The sequence below is a fragment of the Pelodiscus sinensis genome, chromosome 3, assembly GCF_052426305.1.
Source record: "Pelodiscus sinensis isolate ZL-2025 chromosome 3, ASM5242630v1, whole genome shotgun sequence".
Taxonomy (NCBI): Eukaryota; Metazoa; Chordata; order Testudines; family Trionychidae; genus Pelodiscus; species Pelodiscus sinensis.
The window spans coordinates 3,877,193-3,899,077 of record NC_143054.1 but is presented as its reverse complement, the minus strand read 5'-3'; the positions used below and the strand labels follow the sequence as shown (position 1 = coordinate 3,899,077).

Here is a 21,885-nt window from a genome sequence, read left to right as displayed (position 1 = left end):
GCCTTTTTTCAAAAAACCTTCCCCTGTGTCTAGACTGCTGCCGCGTTCTTTCGAAAGTAAATCAAAAGAACAAGGCAGTTTTTTCGACCACGGAAAAACTCGTTTTATGAGGAAGAACGCCTTTTTTCGAAAGTGCTCTTTTGAAAAAAGACGCTACGTAATGCAAACAGGGCTTTTTCGAAAGAGAGCATCCAGACTGCCTGGATGCTCTCTTTCAAAAAAGCGGCTTGCTTTTTCGAACATACTGGTTGTCGTCTGGACCCTCTTTTTCGAAAGAGGCTTTTTCAAAAGTATCTTTCAAAAAAAGCCTCTTTCGAAAGAGGCTTGCAGTCTCGACGTAGCCCTAGAGTTACCCTGAGCTGGGCTCTGCAGGCAGGTTTGTTTATGTAGGGCTGCTCATTGCAGATCAGTTTTAGGGCCTGTCTCCACTAGGAAATTATTTCGCAATAGCTAAATTCGACTTAATAAATTCCCGATTTAACAACACCAAAATAGCGCGTCCCCACTCGAGGAAACCCTCAGAACGAGTCCCAGGCAGGCTCCATTAATGCGGGCGCTCTCCCTCGACTTAGAGCCCCAGGAAACCTGGGGGAGTAATTACTCTGGGGAGTAGCTATTTCGAAATAGCAGCACCGGCACGTCCACACGGATGCTTTTATGAAATAACTGTTTGGAAATTAGTGTTATTCCCTGAGTCCAGATTTCAAATTCTTCGGCCCGTTATTTTAGAACAGCGGGCTTGGCTTGGTAGTGTGGATGCTGAGGATGTGACATTTCTATGAATCAGCTCATCGAACAGTCGATGTCATCTGCATCGACTATTCGATCCATCGAGAAGGGCGCCTGCCGGCTATTGCTCCATTTCGAAGGCGGAAGCGCAGGGCCAGCGGGGCAGCTCAAGCAATCTCCTGCTGGCTCCACGCTGCCTGCTTTTGAAATGTACAAGAGCCCCGGGAAGCAGCTCACCCCGAGCTCCCCACGGCGCTTCTGCTTTTGAAATGGAACAAGAGCCCTTTTCCCACTGAACCTCTTCCCCACAGAGATGGCGCTGGGTGGGAACCGGCTTTTAAGCTGCAGCGTTATTTCGAAATAACCCCCCTGCGGTTGAATTTATAAGCGGAGCGTCCACTAGGCATGTAAGCGACTGGTCGACTAACTGATACGCAAAAGTCGACTAGTCACTTCCGCTCCCTCTTTGCTGCCTCTATCAGAGCTTAAAAGCCGGCTTAAACTGCAGCAAGGGAGGTTTAGGTTGGACATTAGGAAAAACTTCCTGCCTGTCAGGGTGGTGAAACACTGGAATAAATTGCCCAGGGAGGTTGTGGAATCTCCATCCCTGGGGATATTTCAGAGCAGGTTGGACAGACACCTGTCAGGGATGGACTAGAGGGTGCTGGGTCATGCCGTGAGGGCAGGAGACTGGACTCGATGACGTCTCGAGGGCCCTTCCAGTCCCAGGGTTCTGTTCACTCCTTCTGGGGCACCTTTGGTCGGACCGCTCTGATGTTCTGGAGATGGCACGGTCGTGCTGACTTTGGACTGGTGCTGGACCCCTTCGAACGCTCTGCTGAGAGCTTAAGCCAAGCTAGACACACTCCGGTCCGCCCCCTTTCCCCTGCCTGTCTCCCGTCCTCATTTTCATTGCTCCCCCCTCTCGACTCCTCCTCTCACGCCTCCAGGGCACGGCCTGGCTTTGTCCTTCATCCGCCCGCGTGTGACTTGCTGAGAGAGGGCCGCCTCAGGGTTTGGCGTCTGATCAGCCCCCAGCTCCCAGGCCAGGCCGGAGGGGATGAAATATTCAGCAGCCTTCTACCCAGCGTGCTGCTTCCAAGTGTTTCATAATTCATGGGACGCCCGGCCCGCTCCTGAGCGAAAGGCGGCAGCTTTGCTGGGTCACTCGGGGCAGCCGCAGCGCCCTTGTCCAGGTCCAACGCGCCGTGGCTGCCAGTTCTCCCCCCCGCCCCCCCCGAGGCAGCACATTCTTCTCCCCTTACGATAGAAATGCAGCCGTGTTAGTCTGGTGTAGCTGAAACAAAATACAGGACCATGTAGCACTTTAAAGACTAACAAGATGGTTTATTAGGTGATGAGCTTTCGTGGGCCAGACCCACTTCCTCAGATCAAATAGTGGAAGAAAATTGTCACAACCAGATATACCAAAGGATACAATTAAAAAAATGAACACATATGAAAAGGACAAATCACATTTCAGAACAGGAGGGGGATGCGGGGGGGGGGGGGAGGTAAATGTCTGTGAGCGAATGGTATTAGAGGTGATAATTAGGGAAGCTATCTTTGTAATGGGGAAGATAGTTAGCGTCTTTGTTGAGACCTACGCGTAGATTGTCGAATTTTAGCATGAATAACAATTCAGAGGATTCCCTTTCAAGTGCAGATTTAAAAGGCTTCTGAAGCAGGATGCAGGTAATTAAGTCATTGAGAGAGTGTCCCTTCTGGTTGAAATGGCAAGACACTGTTTTTTCTTTGTGATCCTGTCTGATATCTGTTTTGTGGGCATTGATCCTTTGGCGAAGTGTCCTGTCTGCCAACAGTGGCCAATGCCAGATGGCCCAGGGGGAGGAAACACAACAGGGAATCCTCACGTGATCCTTCCCCTGTCATCCATTTCTAGACAAACAGAGGCCAGGGGCACCAGTCCTACCCATCCTGGCTAGTAGCCATTGATGGACCTAACCTCCGTGAATGTACTTAGCTCTTTTTTGAACCCTGTTAAAGTCTTAGTCTTCACCACATCCTCTGGCGAGGAGTTCCACAGGTTGACTGTGCGCTGCATGAAGAAAAGCATCCTTTGGTTTGTTTTAAACCTGCTGCCTATTCATTTCATTGGGTGACCCCTAGTTCTTATATTGTGGGAATAAGTCAATAACTCTTCCTTGTTCACTTTTTCCATACCAGGCATGATGTTATAGAGTTAATGTCAGTTATTGCGAAAGAATGCAGTTGCGTAGACGTACCCTGCGGTGCCACAGGACTCCTCGTTTCCCTACAGCAGATGCTCTACTTCTTTAATCTTTCTTGTGTCTTTTCTCTGGAACTTCTGCAATTTATCAACATCCTTCCTGCGCTGCGGAGACGAGCACTGGAGACAGGGGTTCCTGCGGCAGTGACACCCGTGCCAAATACAGAGGTCATCCTACTTTAGATTCCTGTTTATACAAGCAAGTGTCACAGTGGCTTTGTTGGCCACCGCGTCACACCGGGAGCTCCCGTTCAGCCGATTATCCACCATGCTCCCCAAACTCAGAGGCTCCGAGCCCCCCGCTGTGTAAGTCTGGCTGACACTGTGGGGTCCTACATATGCACAGTTACAAGGACCACACTGCATCGCCTGTCGTTCGTGCACCCCCCACTTGCCGAACGGTCCAACTCACTCTACCTCAGCAGTCTCGTCCCTCTGCGCTATCTATCGGGACCCCAGTGTTTGGGGGCTATTCAGACTTTAGCAGCGATGACTCCGTTTCCATCACTGCTAGAAATGTGAAGGGGGGCAAGGCCAAAAACCGGTCCCGGCGAGCATCCCCTGGAAACGCATCCTCCTGATGAAGATTCTTCATTTACAGCGATAACTAAGGCCTCTCAGCCAGCCAGGTTCTCATCCATGTCACGTGCCCCTCGTTGGTGTTTTGCCGTTCCCGTTTCTGAATCAAAATGTTACGTGGTACCCGAACGCCTGACAGAAATCTAAGTCCATCGACACCCTTATCCACGTAACCTGTCCTTGGGCCTAACTTGGTACCCGAACGCCTGACAGAAATCTAAGTCCATCAACACCCTTATCCACCTAACCGCTCCTTGGGCCTACCCTGTCCTTGGGCCTGTCCTGTCCTTGGGGCTGAGGCCAGGGCTTCCAACACAGCATGGAGCAGGTGAGATTTTATCGTAAACCTCGTGGAAGAGCTGGGACCGAAGCTTACAGCGTGTCCCGTTGGTTTGGGCTTTCTCGACCAGGCCACTGGGAAAAGTTGGGGCTCTCAGGAGAAGCCGTGGTGGGTGAGGAGAGCTCTGAGAAGAGGTAACCGGCCTTTTCCTGACCCCCCCCCAAAGAGGCAGGATTTGCTGGAGAGCTCAGCCGACCCACCAGCTGGGGAAACTGAGGCAATAGTGGAGTGGTGAGCCAGGGTCACCCTCAGCAAGAGAGGTTGATCAGGGAGCTCCGTGCATGCAAGGTGTTCCCCGGCCCAGCCCATCACAGGCCAGGACCCGTTTCCATGGAGATCATACTGTTACAGGCGGGAGTGGGATGTGAGACTGTGCGTGCAGAGCCGAGGCTGGAGCCAAGCAGGAGTGAGATGGTCCAGTAGGAATCCTGCAGCCGCACGGAGCGGGACATCAATGAAACAGGGAAAAGTAGAAGAGATAACTCCCTGCCACACACACATCTGCCACACAACAGTGGGGCCTTACTGCCATAGAAACATAGGCGCTGCCAGGCTGCAACAGACCACAGGCCCATCTACCCTGGCGTCTGGTCTGCAAGAACCGCCAACACAAGGCGCTCTAGAGGAAGGTGTAGGAAACCACAGTGGGTTGTTACGGGCGAATGTGCCCCCAAAAGGAAGTTTCTTTCCTGGCCCAGTAGTTAGAAAAAGTAAGATTTTTGATAAGAAGTTTAAAACTTTCTAAGAAGCTCTGTAATGAACGGGTGGGGAAAAAAAAAAGAATCGTCTCTCCTAGCACCGTTCCACCCAGACACATCCAAGGCTCTGCTCCACTTCTGATCAGCTGCACGCTCTTGGGCCACATCCAGCACCGACCTAAACCAGCCGAGCTCGCCTGCGTTTTACCCCTGCCAGGAACCTCTAGCGCAAACAGGAAGTCCTACGTGATCCAGGAAATCGGACCGGAGATAATCCCCGTTCTCTCTTCCGACCTCAGGATCCCCGAACAGCAGCAGCGGATCGGTCCCGTTTATTCTTCATGAGAATTCCCACGAGAGCGGGCGAAAAATATTCATTCACTGCGAGGACTCCTGATCTCCTGAGGTTGCTTTGGCAGAGCAGCCGTCGTGCCTACATTTTATTGTGCATTTTATTCCAAGCGTTGATCAGATACGAATGTAATGCGTTTTGCAAGCACAGCACAGATTTAGGAAGCTAGGATGCTGGGCTGCTAAGGGGGTAATTACTGAGGAAAACAGCTTGGCAAGTGTTCATTAAAAAGGCTACAGCATTTATTAAGTTTGCAGCTGATTCCCAGCAGGGAGGGGTTGCAAGTGCTTTGCAGGAGAGGGTCGTAATTCAAACTGATCCGGACAAACTGGAGAGATGGTCTGAGTTCTATAGGATGACGTTCAAGGAGGACAAATGCAAAGTGCTCCACTTAGGAAGGAACAATCGGTGTCACACACACAGAATGGGAAGCGACTGTCTAGGGAGGAACCCTGCAGAGAGGGATCTAGGGGTTATAGTGGACCACAAGCTAAATATGAGTCTGCTTTTTTGGCAACAGCATCACACTGCTAACCTGATTCTAGGAGGCATGAACGGGAATGTTGTGAGCCAGACACGAGGCGTGATTCTTCCGCTCTGCTCTGCGCTGGAGGATTGTGTCCAGTTCTGGGCACCACATTACAAGAAAGATGTGGAGAAATTGGAGACGGTCCAGATGATGAAAGGTCTAGAGCACATGAACAAAGAGGGGAGGCTGAAGGAATTGGGCTTGTTTCGTTTGGAAAAGAGAACACCGAGAGGGGGACATGAGAGCAGCTTTCAAGTACCTAAAAGGGTGTTACAAGGAGGAGGCAGAAAAATTATTCTGCTTAACATCTGAGGATAGGACAAGAAGCAACGGGCTTAAACTGCAGCAAGGGAGGTTTAGTTTGGACGTTAGGAAAAACTTCCTGCCTGTCAGGGTGGTGAAACACTGGAATAAATTGCCCAGGGAGGTTGTGGAATCTCCATCCCTGGAGATATTTCAGAGCAGGTTGGACAGACACCTGTTAGGGATGATCTAGACGGTGCTTGGTCCTGCCGTGAGGGCAGGGGACTGGACTCGATAACATCTCGAGGACCCTTCCAGTTCCAGGATTCTATGATTGCGTGACTCTGTGAAGGGTCACAGGGGCTTGGGTCGTAGGGGTGGAATTGCTCCTTCATTGTGGTTCACGTTCCAGGGGCTTGACTGATGGAGGGTCAGGAGAAAAAGGAGCCTTGTGAGATCTAATTACTAAGATCTCAAGCGTCCAAAAATGAGGCCACACTCACTCTCCCCCTAAATAATGAAACTTAAAATCCCCCCTCAAAACAAACAAGCCCCCAACCCAACTGTGGGATCTTTTTATTCGCTTTCTGGGGTTTTGAGCAAGATTTTTACCGTTTCTTTTTAATGAAAGCAGCGATTCCTGTTCCGTCGGAATCCCCAGGAGCTGGGGACACAGAAAAACACCCTCTTCTGTGAGGACTTATTCCCAAAGCCCAAGTGAGACGTGGAAACACCGAATGCTGGCATTTGTCGAGCATTTTTCAGACAGAGCCCGTAAGATTGTCGGGAAGCCGGGACGGCCCTGTCTTGACGATCAATGGGGACGTTTGCCTTGGCCACAGTGCAGATCTCAAACAAGCAAAACTCAGGCCTGGCTCGAGTGTGGTGCACATAAGCACGCAGGCAAGGCTGTGGGGGGTGGGGGGAAGCTTTGAGAGGCAGGAATGCTTTGCATAATAATGCCGATTAAGCGGCACAGCGAGACCCCATCAAGAACACACGGCGATTAATCCTGCACTGGTACTTCTGTTTCTGAGATGCAGAAAACACAGCTGCAGCCACAAACCTGTAACGACGCACTTCGTTTTTGCAACATCCTGAGTAGGCTGTACCCCAAATAGGGGCATTTTAGGTTCCTTACACAACACGTCTTCAATGGGTAGATATTATTCGAACGACCAAGTCTCGCTTTGCTATAAAATGTAGGAAAAATCGACAGGAGGGAATGGGCAGGATGGACCCTTCGATGTGACTAGAAGTAAACAGGCTCTTCACACCGGCGACCCAGTGTGTGGCGTCCTGATGGGTGGGAATCAAAGGGACTGCGCCCTCCTGCCGGGTACTGTAAGTGGCATGCAGGTGAAGTGGGAGTGAACTAGGCTTTATTACTGTGTTCTAGTAGATCTTCTAGTAATTGCGTTTGCATTGCTTTGCGCTGTACTGATTGCTTTAGACTCTATAGTATTTCAGGTTTCAATTGTATAGTCAGGGGGATTATTTTGAAATAGCTCCCTAGTGTAGTCCAGAGAGAATTCTGGCTCTTTGAGAGCCAAGTTTATTGTATTTAAATCCTCCTCCTCCACTAGAGACCCAGCCTCCACTAGTCCTTGTTCTCTGCAGCCTGCTCGTTGGTTAGCACGTAGCCTGTTCTGATTAGCCTCCCTTCCCAGATGCCCACGCTGGGCACTTCCCAGCCACGCGTGGGCGAGCGCTGCGCCCCCACCTCCACCACAGCGCGTGAAACGGGGAGTGATAAAATCCGCCCTCTGAAAGCCGCCTGAGCCGTGGAACTGGTTTAAAACGAGCCAGGGAGTCACACGGGTTACAGAGCGGTGTGACGGGGCGTCTGCCCTGCGCTGGCCCTTTAAGGGTTAAAAACCAGCCCTGGGAGAAGGCTGAGAGGGCGGAGCTGAGGCAGACAGCCAATCAGGGCCTAGCTGGGGCTGTATAAATAGGACTCCTGGCGGGGCGGGGACTCACTCTTGCTCCAGCTGGGGAGCAGGAGGGACCTGGCTGCTAGGGATGCTGGAGGCTTCCTGACCCAGAGCAGGGCTGGGGAAAGGCAGGCAGAGCTGGGGAGCTCTGGCCAGGCAAACTCCCAGGCGGCAGGGCCTGAGGGGTACCAGGGCTGCAGGGAGGCAGCCAGGGCAAGAGCAGGCAGCTGGTCCACACCCCCCCAAAGCTGAGTGGCCATGTCAGGCGGCAGTTTGCTCCTGAGGTGAGGGGCTAGAGGACTGGCAGTGGGGCACTGAGGCACGGTGGGCCTAGGGGATTGGAGGGCTCCCAGAAGGGCAGGACCCCAGAGCGTGGGGGCCCTGCGGGGAGGATGCCACCGTCTGGGAGGGACGTGGGTCCTAACACAGTGGTGGAGCCAATAGCGGGTGAGACACCGGCCAGAAGGGGGCGCTCCAGCGCCGAATGAGGTTAATTCCCAGGTGACCAGCAGGAGGCGCCGCGGCTGTGAGCCGCCCTGTGTCACAGGCTGATATCCGGCACACAGAAGAGGATATAGGATACAGACCATCACTTAGCTCCCCTCAGAGTACGGATGGGGGGCAGGGCCCTAGACATAGAGGGGGACGGTAACGGAATCCTAGAAACACAGCGCTGGAAGGGACCGCTGGACTCACCTTGTCCAAACTCCCCCTCGCCACCCGCTAGGGCGGCCACCTTCTCAAAAGCCGACGTAGCGGGTCACAGGCAACGTTCTGACTGCCCCCGGCTGGGACCTTGAGAACCACAGCTCGGCGCTCTGCTACAGAGCGCAAGGGGTAGCTCCATTCGCCGGCACCAGTAGCAAACTGTTACCCTCGGTGTCACAGGATCCACCGCCTGACTGAACCTTGATCAAAGGACCCCAGGGCGGTGGCAACGGACCGAGCCCTCTCCAAAGCAGCTTTTGCCGCCTTAATTCCTGCGGGGTGGACGAGGAAAGTGGCTTTAAGGAGGCCTAAAATGCCAGTTATTCCTGGTTGTCCCGGATGTCGAGACCGGTGTAGGAATCCCTGTAAGTAACGGGCAGGCCTCGGCATTCAGTTACTGGAGTTTACATTCATATTTATTCATTTACCAGCTCTGGGTGCCGGAACCACACCGAATGAAAATTCACGCCACCAAAAGGGCAACTCTATTTACAGACTTAGAGATGCCAAAGTCTGGCCGGTTTCCTGCCCAGCTGGGCCCAGGACGGCATTTTGCTTGTTTTAACGACGAGGCTCTCTCCCCTTCTCGTGAAACAAAAAGCAGGACGATGCAGCACTTTAAAGACTAACAAGATGGTTTATTAGTCTTTAAAGTGCTCCACAGTCCTGTTTTTTGTTTCAGCTACACCAGACTAACACGGTGACATTTCTATCCCCGTCTCATAGGAGGCTGTTTCCGGTTGGCTTTCGCCTTCGCCTGCATCTGTGCAAAACACCCTGCCCGGACACTTTCTCCTCCAGACAGCCCTGTCGTTTTTTCCAGCAGGCAAAGAAAGTTTAGGGTCAAGGCAGCTGGTGAGGAGCGGCAGGAGAGCCCGGCCAAGCTAGAGAAGATTTTAGCGGCTGTTTGTGTCATGCACACGCGATAATAAAAAATTACCCCTTGAGCCGATTAAGCGGCACAGCGAGACCACAGCAAGATCAATCCTGCACTGGTACTTCTGTTTCTGAGACGTAACCTTGGGGCCGGGAAGGGCTACAAGGTTCAGCGATACATCTCCAAGCACGTTACAAAGGAGAGCGGTGCTGACATCCCCGTCTTGCAGATAGGGAAACCGAGGCCCAAACTGGTGCAGGGACTTGCCCACGGTCCTCCAGGAGGCCAGCGGCTCCGGAGCCACGGTGCTGGGCTCTGTCCACGGCCTCCCGCCATGGAAATGCAGCCACCTCTGAGGGCGGAATCTGGCCACAGAGTATAACAGTTGACGCCGTGTCCAATGCAAGGTGATACCACAGGGGATGGCGGGGGGGGGCAGGTTCAGGGAGGAAGAGGGGAGTTACCCGCACTGGAATTGACTCGGAGGATGAGGAAACTATTTTCGTCCTGCGGAAGGCGCTGGGAGTTCGTTAACAAACCAAGCTCTGGTTTCTGAAAGGCCCAGCATTTCCTAGGGCCCTGGCCCCCGTATTCACTCCAGGGGACAAGCTGCCCGTTTTGATTCACACTCACAACCTCCTGGCTTCTCCTTAGAGGTCTCCCGTTCAATCACGGGCCAGGGCCGGGGAGACGACTTTCCCTTTCGTTTCTGGAGCGGGGTGGTTTCCCCATGTTCTGCCAGTAATTCCGCCTTCGATCGCCGCCTTCGATCCCCGTGAGTGAAACGGCACCAATTGGGAGCTGGCGGCTGAACGCCTGGGGGTGTCGGGGGTGGGGGGTTGATACAAAGAAGCTGAATTGTGCCGCGATTTTCCGCATCAGCGATGGCACGGCACAAGGCCCAAAGACAACCTTTGGCGAGAACAATGCGACAGCCAAAGCCCCTGCAGGGAGCCTGTTACCCCGGGCAATGAAATCCACCCCCCAGTACTGTTTCCTGCTCTGTCTCGGGAGCACGTAGGTGGGATGCTGTGTGCGCCCGCCCCAGGCTCCTGGCGCTGACAGGTTCACAATGCAGGCCGGAGCCCGCGGGTGGGCAGGAACGCAGCGGTGGAGGGAGTGGAAATACCTTTCCGGAGCTTGCCCACCCCTGGATCTGCACAAAGGGGGCCAAGTATCCTTCAGCCCATTCCAGAGAGGGGGAAACTGAGGCCCTAAATGGGGAGTGACTTGCCCTAGGTCACTCAGCAAGTCAGAGCTGGGAGGGGAAGCCAGGTCTCCAGGGTGCTAGCCATTGGACCGTGCTGCCTCCCTGTGAAATAATAAGTCTAAAGCACGACCCTATAGCTAACCCTCAAAGTCCGGATTCACTATCCTTACTCTGGTCTAGGCCTTCCTTGGGTTCCCCCCCCCAATGCATGAGAGGAATAGGGTGGGGGGCCTGGGAGGAAAGCATAGGGATCATCCAATGAAATGAATAGGCAGCATGTTCAAAACAAACCAAAGGAAGTTTTTCTTCATGCAGCGCACAGTCAACCTGTGGAACTCCTCGCCAGAGGAGGTTGTGAAGACCAGGTCTTGAACGGTTCAAAAAAGAAGCTAGATAAATTCATGGGAGGTTAGATTCATCAATGGCTATTAGCCAGGATGGGCAGGGATAGTGTCCCTAGCCTCTGTGTGTCTGGGAATGGGTCTGGGAATTCCCGGTTCTGTTCCTTCCCTCTGGGGCACCTGGCATTGGCCACTGTGGGCAGACAGGACTCTGGGCTGGATGGACCGTTGGTCTGACCCCGTCTGGCCGTTCTTATGCTCCCCCGTTTCCATTCCCAAGCCCCTTCTCCCCAGTACCAAGGCGCCCCGCAGGGCACGTCTGCACGGCTACTTTGAGTGCCCTCGCACGAGTCCCGCACAGCTGAGTCCGCAGGTTCAGCGGGTTTCCGCTGTGCAGCCACGCGGGGTGTGTCTGCCGCACGCCCCCAGGCCCGTCGCTAGGGCCCCTCCCCCCAGCTCTCTCGTTCCCACCCTCTCTGGGGCAATGCCCACGGCCTGTGCCCGTCCGACTGCCCTTCTCCCCCTGCGGACACGGGCCGGCCCAGCGAGCTTTGGCCTGGCTCCAAAATAGACCCACTCCCGCCCTTCCCCATGGTGGAATTCTCCTCACAGGAAAGCGTCCCCCCCCCCCCCCCCGCTTCTTTTTCTGCACAGAATTTGGGCCCTGCTGCCTCGATTTCCCCACGCGCCTTGGCGGAGATGGGCCCGCCCATTCGGGTGGAAAACGGCTCCCTCAGCCTGTCTCTAGCCAGCCCCACCCCTAGCCCCATGGATGGAGCCCCAGGCCAGAGGGGAACCTGGGACCATCCAGTTTGAGCCCCTCCCAGACCGTTCAACACAGAGAACTGCCCCAGGCTTGGAAACTCCTGCCCCAGGCTTGGAAACAGGGTGGGGGAGGGGCAAGAGCCCATGCCCCTCCCCCACTGTTGACCAGCCACAATGGGGGACGAGGGGGGAGGGGAGGAAGGGAGAGGTGTGATTGTGGGGAGAGGCTGCAAGAGGGCGAGGACTTGGAGGGAACAGGTGGCGTGAGGGGCCCAGAGAGAACGGGCAGTGTTGGGGGGGGGCTTCTGCCTCCCGCCTTTAGGTCACTTCAGCTGCTCGTGACTAGAGCCACGTTTTCAGCCAAACATCCCCTCTTGGTTTTAAAATTGTCTGTGATGGAGACTCCTGCCCATCCTGCGGCCAGTTGTTCCAACAGTTAACCACCCTCACGACTAGCCATTTACCAGGGGTGGGGAACCTCAGGCCCGGGGGCCGGATCCAGGCCCTGCCTTGCCTGGATCCGGTCCCTGAGGCTCAGGGCTCCCCTCCCCCTGCTCTGGGGACCCCACACCAGCCTCACCTAGACCCCACCCTCCACCCTATTCCTGCACCCCCTCCAACCCAGACCCCTCACTGCCAGCCTGGTTCCTAGCAGCCCCTTCTCACACTCACTTTTGGCACCCCCAGAGCCTAGGGGGGCTCACAAAATCTGCTAGACCCCACCCCGCCCCCCCCCTCCGACTCTGGCGTGTGAGGGAACGTGGGAGGGTCTTTCTTCTTATCTGGGGGCTTTTTCCTTCTCGTTTTTGTGAGGCCCCCGACCGATTTTTCAGATGGTCAGCGGCCCCCGACCCAAAATAGCCCCCCCCCCCCGCTTTACTCCTTGTTTCCAGTCTAACTTGGCCCAGTTTCAACGTCCAGCCACCGGATCTTGTTCGACCCTTGTGTGCCACGCCAAGGGGCCCTGGACTGCCGTACGGCTGCCCCTGCGTGGGCCCCTGTAGCCTGGGGTCAAGCCCCCATGTCCCGACAGACGTGCACCATGCCACCTCCTCATCCCCTGCCTGCCTGGCTTGGCGTACGCTTGGGGGGCCCTCAGAACGCCCCCCCCCCCCGAAACCCTGCACATCCTGCCGCTGCTTCTCCAAGAGTCCGGCCAGCTGGCGCAATTCCCTCTGCCCTCCAGCCGGCCGGCGGCCCAGCTGGGGCCCCGAGCCCAGTTTCCCAAACTAATTAGCTGTGAGGCGACTGCTGCTCTGGGCTGGAACAAAAGCCCCACAATGAGCCATGCAACCACATCCCCGTCGTGGCCCTTTAATAATTCACCCTGCGCCGGCGTCAAGTGGCAGGGACAGCTATCCCTTACCGCGCCTGTGCATTATTCAGGAGCAACAAGGATCGCCTTCCCCGCCACGGAGAGACAGCCCCATGCCCTGGCCCCTCTCGGATTTAACCCCCGAGGCCTTCTGCTAAAGCTGGCCCGTGGGGCCGAAGCTTGGTCCTTCCTCTGCCACATCCTCCTGGAGTGAGCCCGGGCAGGTCCCTTCATCTCTGCATGTCTCTATTTCCCAGCTGTGATGGGGGTCTGGCAGAGCTATGGGGTCTGGCAGAGTTACAGCGTGTTCACCCCATCTAGAACAGGCGCCGTGGGCCAGGAACGCCTGGCTGTTTGCAGTCCCTACCCCGCAGGCAATCTAGCAAAAAGGCTGGACCATGGGCAATGTGCCCTCTATTGTTTCCCACCCATGTGTGGAATACATTTTGTTCCGTGCACCCAGGCATGGGTGGATGTGCACCACCAACAGAAGGACATGCTACCGGCTGCGGGAGGCGGGGGCGCTCTGATAATCGGCTGGGTGGCATTTGAATCTCTCCTGGGCAGCCGCCCAAGAGCTTAGCTTACAGGGAACACTAACGAGGAAGCAGTCAGCACCTGAGGACAGGACAAGGAGTAATGGGCTTAAAGTGCAGCAGGGGAGGTTTAGATTGGACATTAGGAAAAAATTCCTAACTGTCAGGGTGGTCAAATATTGGAATAAATTGCCAAGGGAGGTGGTGGAATCTCCCTCTCTGGAGATATTTAAGAACAGGTTAGATAGACATCTGTCAGGGATGGTGTAGACGGAGCTTGGTCCTGCCTTGAGGCCGGGGGGCTGGACTCGATGACCTCTCGAGGTCCCTTCCAGTCCTATGATTTTATGATTCTAAAACACAGAGCGCTGCCACGAGAGCTAGAGGAGTGGCTCCATCAGCTGACAGCAGTGCTAGGCTGTTAACCTCCATGTGGGGGAGCCACTAGATGGCGGCACGACAGGCTCAAAGAAACACCCCTGGGACAGCAGCTGGCTCTTCCGGGGGTTGCTTTCGGACTCAGGATTAAATGAGATTCCAGAGAGAGCTCTGCCCCTCATAAGAACATCAGAGCGGCCAGACGGGGTCAGACCAAAGGTCCATCCAGCCCTGTCTGCCCACAGCGGCCAATGCCAGGTGCCCCAGAGGGAGTGAACAGAGCAGGGAACAAATCAAGTGATCTCTCTCCTGCCATCCATCTCCACCTCTGACAAACAGAGGCTGGGGACACCATTCCTTACCCAGCCTGGCCAATAGCCATTAATGGACTTAACCTCCATGAATTCATCTAGTTCTCTTTTAAACCCTGTTATAGCCCTCGCCTTCACAATCTCCTCTGGCAAGGAGTTCCACAGGTTAACTGAGCGCTGTGTGAAGAAGAGCTTCCTTTGATTTGTTTTAAACCTGCTGCCCATTCCTTTCATTTGGTGGCCTCTAGTTCTTATGTTATGGGAACAAGTCAATAACTTTTCCTTCTTCACTTTCTCCACACCAGGCATGATTTTACAGACCTCTCTCCTATCCCCCCTTAATCTCCCCTTTTCCAAGCTGATCTCCTCTTTTCGAGCCGGGGGCCTTGATTCTAGCAAACAAAAGCCGAGCCAGCTCCAATGGCCTAAAACTGGGCCAACGGAGAGGCTGTATGAGACGCACTGTTTCCCGCTAGGATTCCTGCATCAAGCCCATGTTCTAACCCAGTCCACTTCTGCTAAGCAACCGGCACCTGCCATTAGTCCAGAGACGAGCGGAGCGAAAAGACAGGAAAATTGACAAGCGCGGGACCCAGAATTGTTCCCGAAAAGGAGGTGCCTTCACAAACGGACTTCTCCTGCCCCCGAGGTGGCCCCACAATATTCTTTCCAGCAAGTTGAGGAAGTCTGGATTGGATACATGCACTGTGACGTGGACAGAAAGCTGGCTAGACTGTCGGGCCCAGTGGGTAGTGATCGACGGCTCCGTGTCTGGCTGACAGTCAGTTTCAAACAGAGTGCCCTGAGGATCGGTTCTAAGGCCGGTTTTGTTCAACATCTTTATGAATGACCTGGATGAGGGGATGGGTGGCCCCTCAGCAAGTTTGCAGGTGGCACTAAGCCAGGGGGAGAGGCAGATATGGTGGAAAGCAGGGATAGAGCCCAGAGTGACCTGGACAGATTAGAGGATTGGGCCAAAAGAAATCTGATGAGGTTCAACAAGGACAAGTGCAGAGTCCTGCCCTTGGGACGGAAGAATCCCAAGTATTGGTACAGGCTGGGGACCAGCCGGTTAAGTAGTAGTTCTGCAGAAAAGGACCTGGGGGTTACAGTGGATGAGAAGCTGGAGATGAGTCAACAGGCCTTTGTAGCCAAGAAGGCTAACGGCATATTGGGGTGCATTAGGAGGAGCATTGCAAGTAGATCAAGGGAAGTGATTATTCCCCTTTATTCGGCTCTGGGGAGGCCACATCTGGAGTATTGTGTCCAGTTCTGGGCCCCCCACTACACACAGGACGTGGTCGCATTGGAGAGGGTCCAGCGGAGGGCGACCAATTTGTTTAGGGGTCTGGAGCACACGAGCTACGAGGAGAGGTTGAGGGGTTTGGGTTTGTTTAGTCTGCAGAAGAGAAGAGCGAGGGGGGATTTGAGAGCAGCCTGCAACTCCCTGCAGGGGGGTCCAAAGAGGCTGGAGAGAGGCTGGTCTCAGTGGGGGCAGGTGGCAGAACAAGGAGCGATGGGCTCACGTTGCAGAGGGGAAGGTCTAGGTTGGAGATTAGGACAAACCATTTCCCTAGGCGGGTGGGGAAGCCCTGGGCTGGGTTCCCTAGGGAGGGGTGGAATCTCCATCCCTAGAGGTGTTTGAGTCCCGGCTGGACCAAGCCCTGGCTGGGATGATTGAGTTGGGCTGGTCCTGCCTTGGGCAGGGGGCTGGACTCGGTGCCTCCTGAGGCCTCTGCCCGCCCTGGGATTCTGTGAATCTATGACATCACTCTTCCCAGTCAATGGGAGCTGCGGGAAGCAATGTTCCAGGCCGCGCCACTTCCCACAGCTCCCATTGGCTGGGATCAGCAAGCCGCAGCCAATGGGAGCCTCAGTTGCTCTTGCCTGCGGAGGGGCAGGTAAACACAGTGTTGGGGCTGCTGCCGTTTCATCGCCCACCCTGGCACAGAACCTCTCCTGCCCACAGCAGTGCCCTGGCCTGCCATTGGTCATTTGGTCTCCCGCGTACATTTCAGAGCGAGCCAAAATGCAGCAAGCAGCCCAGCCTACAGCCGATCAGCCGGCCGAAGTGACGGCTCCGTGTTGGTATTCGGACGAGCTACAGAGGAAAGGTGATTGCTGGCAGGGGCCAGATAACACGCCGGAGGGGGAGCGGTGCTGTTAAAAGCCACGCCGCCTGTGCGGCCGGGGGCCAGGTTCAGACACGTCCGCATGCGGAGGCTCGTCACTGGGAGGGCGCCGGGGCAGGGACAGCGGGAAAGGCAGGAATAGGTGGAGAGGCCTGGTTAAAAGGATTGTTCTGCAATCAGGCAGGGGGTGGCCATGGGGAAGGACAATACCAAGGGCTGAGAGGAGGTAACAGCCTCACAGAAGGGGAACAGCATGGACCGTGCCCGAGACCAGCACGCGATGGATCAGGCCCAAAGGGGGCCTGTTAGAAGCTGGCCTGGCTGACCTCAGTCAATCGCCTCCAGTGCTCAGTGCTACCAAAATGCCAGCCCAGCCTAACGTCGCCCCTTGCGTGTGCTCCGGTTCCTTATGCCCGGGCCCAGCTCTGTGGCATCCGACCTGCGGGAGCGGGGCAAAGCTAATCGAGGGTGAACTCCTCCCTTGCGCACGTGACTGGCACAACGGTCCGGGCAACTCTGAAGACCTACGTTTGGGGGGCGTGGGAGTCCAAAGGGGATCGGACAGCCCCCTTGTAAATCACCCGTTTTGTCAGGTCGTTCGAAGCAATTCTTTCATCCCCCGCCACGCTCAGCCGCGGATCTAACGATTTACAGGCTTCTCCGCTGGGGGTAGCTTAGTATCAAACGCGCGGTTTGACGAACTGCCTGCAGAACTGCTCAGTGAGAACTAGGGGGAAAAGGCTCGGGGGAAGAAAGATACAAACAGAACTGCTTTCCAAGCCGAGAGAAGAAAACAAACCCCCCACGGCACGGCACAGGCTGCTCCTGGTCTGTCAGAACAAACCACGGGAGCTAGACAAAGAGAATCGGAAACACATTCAGAGCCGAATTTGCAAGCAGGGAGGCCTGCACCAAGCCACGTATTTTTGCCACCTAAATAACTGGCCGTATTCCCCAAGCGCCTAGCCGCCTGCAACTTCTGTGGGAGTCCGTGGCAACCCCCTTTGCAGATCAGGCTAGCTCCTTCAGGGGATGGAATCTGAAAATTCTCGCTGATTTCCAGGGACTCCAGGGGTGGTCGGGGAAGGTAGGGCCCAGCTCCGCCTCTTCTGCCCAGGCCACGCCCCCATTATCGGGAGGGGGGGAGGGAGCAGGGCTCCAGCCTCCCCAGCAACAGAGCATGAGGAGGCGGGTGCTCAGTGGCAGCAACACCCCCCCCCCCCCGGATGCCTACAGCAGGCATGTGGGGGCGGAGTGTGGGCGGGGCCAGGCTGGCGGGTTCGGAAGGCAACGCCTCCCCTTGCCTAGCGTACCAGCTGCTCACGAGGGGCTCAGCATGGTTCAAATGTAGGAAGTGAAGACTCTGTGGGCTTGGCCAGCTGTCCAGCCTGGAAGGTATATTAACGCCCCCCCCCATATCTCTCTCCCCCCCATGGAAACCAGCCTCTAGACAAAACCACGACACCAGCGGGAGGGGGGCCCTCCGCCCAGGCTGGGACAGCCCGGGCACCGATGGGGCGGGAGAGGAGAACTCGAGCTCACCTGTTGCTGAAGACTTTGCTGTAGTTGAACACTTGTATCTCCAGCATCTCGTTGCCGTCGATGTTGCTGGCGATCGGCCACCGGAAGGTCTGCGGGAAGCCACAGAAGGGGAGAGATTAGGGGGGCGGGGCATGCACCCCCGGGAATCACATTCTCCACTGGTGCAAACCAGCACAATATCATTGACTGATCTCAGCTCCCAATGGCTGTCACTGAGGCTGGTGACCAGCATCTGCGCAGAAAGAGGCCTAACCACTAGGAGTTTATTTAGCTCTTTCTTGAACCCTGTTAAAGTCTTGGTCTTCACAACCTCCTCTGGCAAGGAGTTCCACAGATTAACTGCGCTGCGTGGAGGAAAAACTTCCTTTTGTTTGCTTTACATCCATACATTTCATTGAGTGACCCCCTAGTTCTTACGTTATGGGATGAAGTCAATAACTTTTCCTTATTCACTTTCTCCACACCAGTCCTGATTGTACAGACCTCTGTCCTATCCCCCCCTTAGCCGCCTCTTTTCTAAGCTGAAAAGTCCCCGTCTTTTAAATCTCTCTTCATCTGGGACCCTCTTCATTTTCCAAACCTTTGCCACCCCGTGAATCCATGCCTCGAATACTGCGTGCAGGTTTGGGTGCATCATCTCAACAAGCATATGGCAAAGCAGGAGTAGGTTCAGAGGAGGGCAACACGAAAAAACCCCAGGGTTGTGTGGCTTCCAGGAGAGACGAGTAAGGGCGGATAGTGTGGTCGGCTATACAGCCACGAGCGTCCGGAGCACGTGAATGGAGTCGTCCTATTTGCCGTTTCCTCTGCTCGTGAGAAGCTGGGAGGGGGTGACGGGAGGGGTCCTGGGAGGATGCCCTGTTCTGTTTGCTCCCGCTGGCATTGGCCACGGTGGCAGACAGGACCTGGCCGGACGGACCCAGTCTGGCCGCTCTTGGATTTCGGGCAGGCCGGGGCCGTGCAATGGAACTAGCAGGCTGCAGGTTTCATGCAAACCAGGGGTGGCGCTTTCCACCCAAGCGCCCGGTGAGCCGCCAGCACGCCTGCCAGGCCACTTGGAGAAGGGCCCAGAGTGCAGCTGGGTTCGAAAAAGAACGAAGTCGGGGGCTCAGGTCCATGCGGGGCCCCTAGCCAAGATGCTCAGGGATGCAGCTCCATGTTGGAGGTGGCCCTACCCCTCTGCCCGGTGGATTGTTCCAATAACGCCCTGTGATGGAGACTCCCCCTGGGGCTCCAGGACATGGAGCCACACGGAGCCCCGGTCCGACCCAGGGGAGCAGCTCTGACGCTCGTGCCATCGAGGCCACATGACAAGTAAGTGGCAAAAGGAGGAAGCGAACCCGTCTCCGGGTTCCCCTGGGCCACACGTCTCAGCCTGCCCCCTCTTGTCTCCACCAGGGCCCCCCCCAACTGCCGGCTTTGTTTTCTCCCGTACGAGGGCCCTGCGTTTCCAGGCAGGTGCACGGGGGGAGAGGGTCCAAGGTAGGAGGCCGAAAGGGGTGTCCACTCGCAGTCCCCCGAGGGCGCGAGCGAGGGGCCGTCTGCGCAGGACACCGGCCCGGGGCCGAGAAAGGCTCTGTCTCCCTGCTCAGCCTAGCAGGAGGCTGACGGTTTTCGGTGAGCCAAGCTCTCGGCCTGCTGGGACGGCTGGCCGGGGACGTTGCAAATGTTGGCCAAGCCGGGACCTCGGGCCCGCTGGGAGCGCAGGAAAGCTCGTTACCAAACGGCAAGCCAGGCCTTCGAGGGAGGCAGCCGCAGCTGGTGCCGTGTGAAGAGGGACGGCGGCGACCCTGCTGTAGGTACCTCCCTGCACAGGCTGGGGCTCAATCGTCCCTGAACGCAATGGGGGGGGGGGATCTATCAACACATCCACCCTGGAGGCACAGTCAAAGCAGAAATGTGTCTATTTCTCTGAACACCCCCACATCCCCAAACCTTCACACCCACACCCATCCCCCGCACACAGACCCACACCCCACCCTACCCTACCCCCCAAACTCCACCCCCCCACTCCCATACACACTGACCCACACCCCCAAATCTCCACACAATCCCCACCCCCCACACTCCCTCCCCCCACTCCAACCTCCACCCCCACACTCTCTCCCACGCCGCCACCCCCACACCCACTCACCCATCCTCAGCCCCCCACATCCTCAAACCTCAACTCCCCCCCCACACTCTCTCCCACACCCCCCATCCACCTCCAAACCTCCACACCCACACCCACCCACACACTGAGGCTAGGAACACTATTCCTACCCAGCCTGGCTAATAGCATAGAGGGACTTAACCTCCATGAATTTATCTAGTTCTTTTCTGAACCCTGTTAAAGCCCTGGTCTTTACAACATCCTCTGGCAAGGAGTTCCACAGATTGACTGTGCTGCATAAAGAAAAACATCCTTTGGTTTGTTTTAAACCTGCTACCTCTTCATTTCATTTGGTGACCCCTAGTTCTTATGTTATGGGAACAAGTAAATAACTTTTCCGTATTCACTTTCTCCAGACCTGTCATGATTTTATAGACCTCTATCTGATTCCCCCCTTAGTCTCCTCTTTTCTAAGCTGAAAAGGCCATGTCTTTTTAATCTCTCTTCATATGCTTCAAACCCCTCATCAGTTTGGTTGCCCTTTTCTGAACCTTTTCCAATGCCAAGAGATCTTTTTTGAGATGAGGCGACCACATCTGTATGCAGTATTCAAGATGCGGGCTCCCCATGATTTTATAGAGAGGCAATAAGAAATTCTCTGTCTTATTCTTTATCCCTTTTTTAATGATTCCGAACATGCGGTTTGCTTTTTGACAGCTGCTGCACACGGAGGGGCTGTTTTCAGAGAACTCTCCACCGTGACTCCAAGATCTCGCTCTTGAGTAGTTGTAGCTAAATGAGTCCCCATCATATTGCATGTCTAGTTGGGATGACTGTTTCCAATGTGCATTCCTTTACATGTAGCAACATGACATTTCATGTCGTTTGTCTGTTCCAAAGGCAGCCAGGAGTATCCGCTGGAGCAGCAGGCACCCGGGGCCGAGCACGAAAACCTCATCACATGACACATACAAATCTGCATAACGTGGGGTGGGATTGGGATCCAGGGAATAATTCCAGGGACCCGCAAGGATGGGTGTGGTCTTGTGATGAAGGCAGAGGTCAGGCACTCTGGGGAGCTGGGTCCTGCTACTGCATCCCTGTGTGATGCTGGTCAAGTCACTTCGTCTCCCCCTGCCTCGGTTCTCCGTCTGAAAAATGCTACTAAAGCATCTCTCCTCCCCTGCTCTGGGGAGCTCAGGGATGGGGGAGCTAGCCGAGGATTGGTTGCGGATTGCCAGTGATGCACTGGAGGGGTTTTAGCTGAGGGCTGTCGGGGATACCAGTGGTCTGTTCCTTTCCTCGTTGGGCCTGTCCTGAAGGATGTCACCTACATGCACACCCCCAACTCCGTCCACACCTCTACATGAGCAACACCATCACACAAGCCACCACGACGGGGACTCATCCGCCTGCACATCCTATGCCATCACGAGCCAGCCATGCCCCTCTGCCACAGATACCAGCCAAACCGGGCAGTCTCTGAGACAGAGGATAAACCGACACAAGTCAGACATCAGGGAAGGGAGCACACCCGAACTTGCAGGGGAATGTGCCGACCTCCCTGGCCATCCAGCGATGGGTTTGAGAGCAGCCATCCTTTCATCAAAGCGTTTCCAAACCCGGTTACACAGGGCAACAGCTGAACTGGAGTCATTTGCGGCATCGACATTATCAACTTAGGACTGAGGAAGGATCTCACCTGCTTGATGCAGTACAAAGGCAATTTCCCCCTCTTTGGGTATTCACATCTTCACATTACCAGCAGCAAACGAGCCACTTCCACCCTGACTTGATTAGCCTCATTTGTACAAGTACCTGCTTTCTTCTGGTGTCTTTTATATACTCCTGACTCTGGAAACTCCACTCCCATTCATCTAGAGAAGTGGGTTTCACCCGCAAAAGTTTCTGCCCTAATAAATCTGTTCTTCTCTAAGAGCATGTCTACACGCGGCGATTATTCCGAATTGATAAAGTTTGAATTCTGGGCACCCAATTTTACAAATTCCAAGTTGCGTGTCCT

General features: G+C 55.2%; 1 protein-coding gene across 1 annotated transcript in view; it reads right to left on the bottom strand.

Annotated features, from left to right (window-relative positions):
- The window catches only part of OTOF (otoferlin), a 167,423-nt gene that overhangs the window by 104,997 nt on the left and 40,541 nt on the right, over window positions 1–21,885 (bottom strand). Inside the window, exon 3 of the mRNA XM_089776981.1 lies at window positions 17,771–17,859. Coding sequence (XP_089633107.1) covers window positions 17,771–17,859 — 89 coding nt within the window. The remainder of the gene's footprint in view (window positions 1–17,770; window positions 17,860–21,885) is intronic.